Source organism: Bactrocera neohumeralis, chromosome 2, assembly GCF_024586455.1.
Source record: "Bactrocera neohumeralis isolate Rockhampton chromosome 2, APGP_CSIRO_Bneo_wtdbg2-racon-allhic-juicebox.fasta_v2, whole genome shotgun sequence".
Classification (NCBI taxonomy): Eukaryota; Metazoa; Arthropoda; class Insecta; order Diptera; family Tephritidae; genus Bactrocera; species Bactrocera neohumeralis.
Genome location: NC_065919.1, coordinates 9,053,227 through 9,055,885, shown reverse-complemented (window position 1 = coordinate 9,055,885; position 2,659 = coordinate 9,053,227). Strand labels below are relative to the sequence as shown.

General features: G+C 38.2%; 1 protein-coding gene across 1 annotated transcript; it reads right to left on the bottom strand.

Annotated features, from left to right (window-relative positions):
- Window positions 1-1,273: 1,273 nt before the first annotated feature.
- LOC126767848 (fibrinogen C domain-containing protein 1-like) lies at window positions 1,274-2,431 on the bottom strand. Its single transcript, XM_050485524.1, has 3 exons — window positions 2,209-2,431; window positions 1,616-2,152; window positions 1,274-1,555 (listed from the first exon to the last, which is right to left on the bottom strand). Exons 1-3 carry the CDS (start codon window positions 2,388-2,390, stop codon window positions 1,411-1,413), a joined length of 864 nt encoding a protein of 287 aa, XP_050341481.1. The 5' UTR covers window positions 2,391-2,431; the 3' UTR covers window positions 1,274-1,410.
- Between the last annotated feature and the right edge of the window lie 228 nt (window positions 2,432-2,659).

Here is a 2,659-nt window from a genome sequence, read left to right as displayed (position 1 = left end):
AGACGTTCCATTGTTCCACATGCTCAACCTCAACAACCGCGCCGTTAGTTCTGCTTTCTCCAGAATAGATAGGCAAGCGAAGGAAATAGGTCTGGTAGTGAACGAGGACAAGACGAAAAATTTATTCTGTCATCAAACAAGCAGTCGTCGCATTTGCGACTAGTCTCCCACATCACTGTTGACAACGTCCGGTGTGTTTAACGTTGGAACCTGCTGACGACAGCCTAACTCCACGGTACTCAAAAGTACACGGATCAAATCAATGCGTTGATCAGCGCCCTGAAAATGCCAGGCATTTCCAGTTCCAATTGGCAGTGTGGAATGAACACACTAACCACCTTCATCACTGTTGACAGTCATAGCTTCGAAGTAGTAAATAATTTCGTAATAACTTGGAACCAGTATTAACAGCAACAACAATGTCAGCCTTGAAATCCAACGCAGAATCACTCTTGCCAACAGGTGCTACTTCGGACTAAGTAGGCGATTGAGAAGGAAAACCCTCTCTCGACGACCAAAAACCAAACTCTATAAGTTACTCATTACTCCCGTTCTGTTTACAGGTTTTCGCCAGAAAGGCTCTGCGGAAGATTTATGGTCCTTTGCGCATTAGCCACGGCGAAGACAGCATTCGATAGAACGATGAGGTGTATGAGATATACGACGACATTGGCATCGTTTAGCGAATTAAGAGACAGAGGCTGCGCCAGACGACTTGCGCGCTGTTGTTAACTCAGCTATAACCCCGTAAGCGGTGTCTACGCCAGTAAAGAAGAAGAAGCTGCTGATTTGTCGAAACAACCAGTATTGCACCTCTAAAGCATATAGCTTACTTTACAGTTTTCATCTATGTGTGCTCGCAAATATCTATAATATCAAATTATACAATATTAACATTTTCCACAAAATTAGTAGCTAGTATTACCCTAATCGCTAACAGCAATTTACCAACTTTTAATCAGTTTTAAAGAAATTTTGAGAAAAATAAAGAAACACTTAAAAAATTAATACTATTAAATACTATTTTTTACGTAAATTTTTAACGATAAATATCTACCAAGGATCAGTGTTTATAGATGTAATGGTGAATTCAATCGACGTCGAAGAACGCTCCAAAACGAGTTATGTGAGGTTAGATGTCAAAAATCAGATGTTCTTTCGGAAACTAACGATGCTGTGCGCAAACTGACTGAAAAAAAATATAAATTTTTCAATATTTTGCAAATAATTTAACTTCGCTTTGAAATGTTGGAAATTATACCGTGTTACTAAATTTAAAATATAATTATGTTCTTATTAGAGTGTTAATCGAAAATTACATAATGTCCGCATCAAATCGAAAAATTGACTAAAACATTAGTAATATGTTTAATTATTAAAAATTAAATCGTTTTCACAAAGTATATAAAATCATTTGGCCTTCAGTGACATGCGCCTTATGCATTTCTCTGTAGGGCGTATCATCATTTGCGCTGATTTCAAAGCTTCATTCTCAGCTATGCCGTGCCATTTGACGCCTTTGCTCTTTTGTGCTCCATATTCTCCATTAAGATGACTACAAATATGCACATAAATCTCAAACACACGTGGCACAAGTTAACGGTGTTGCACTTACCTATAGTAACAATTTTTAAACCACCAGGCACCTTTGAAATAAACAGCACAATTATAACCGGAAGCGAGGTCATTATCATGATCACGAGTGGTGAACTTCGAACCCACGTGATATTCCAAGCTATCGCCAGCAGTGCCTACATAACTACCCAATATTTTAAGAGGATATCCCTCCGATTCACCGCCGATTACAAATTCCGAGTAGCGGGCATAATAACTGTCACCACTATACTTCTGCAATTCAATATAGAGCTCATGCTGACAACTACTCGTGAAGGCATGTAGTTTTTCCAAACCAATCCAATAATTTTCATCCAGCACCCCGAAACCGTTTTTATACTCCCGCCAATCTCTATCAAAGTCCACGGCATCACTGACACGTCGTTGTATAACTAACCAACCACCGTAGTCCACCTCTTCGTTACAGTATACGGCAAACGGTGTGTCACTAAACTTCTCCAATGTTATATTGTAAACACCGCTTTTGAAGCTCTCAGCTGCTGCCTCCAAACAACTTGAAGGCACCGACTTTCGAACACTGGAATTTTACCTAAAATAGTAAAAATAATCTTTACTAATAATAGATTGCAGTACCTTTGCTGCTCTTCCCGCTTTCGCACAGCTTCCAATTCCTGAATGAACGTTTTAACGACATCTATTTGCACATCACAATTGCAGTCACAAATCGTGCTTGAATCTAGCGCTTCACCGCAAACGTTCTTAATGGGAAGCCACAACAAATAATGTAATAACAGGAACAATATAAAGCGGAGCATTTTAATTTCTGCGACGTGCTCTAAGCGACTGTTTCATTTAAGCTTAGCTGGCGTGCTCACAACTCTTCAATATTATCAATATAAATATATAAATATGGAATAAAGGCAACTACATGACTTACAGTGTGATATAAGACTAAATTTTTATTTAAAAAAATGGCTATTCAATATAGCGAGCAGTTCTGCTAATTGTTTGACCAAAAAAATCCCAACACTGGCATTTAAACCATCATTCGTAGAGGAATTTATTTATTTATATTTTGTTTATA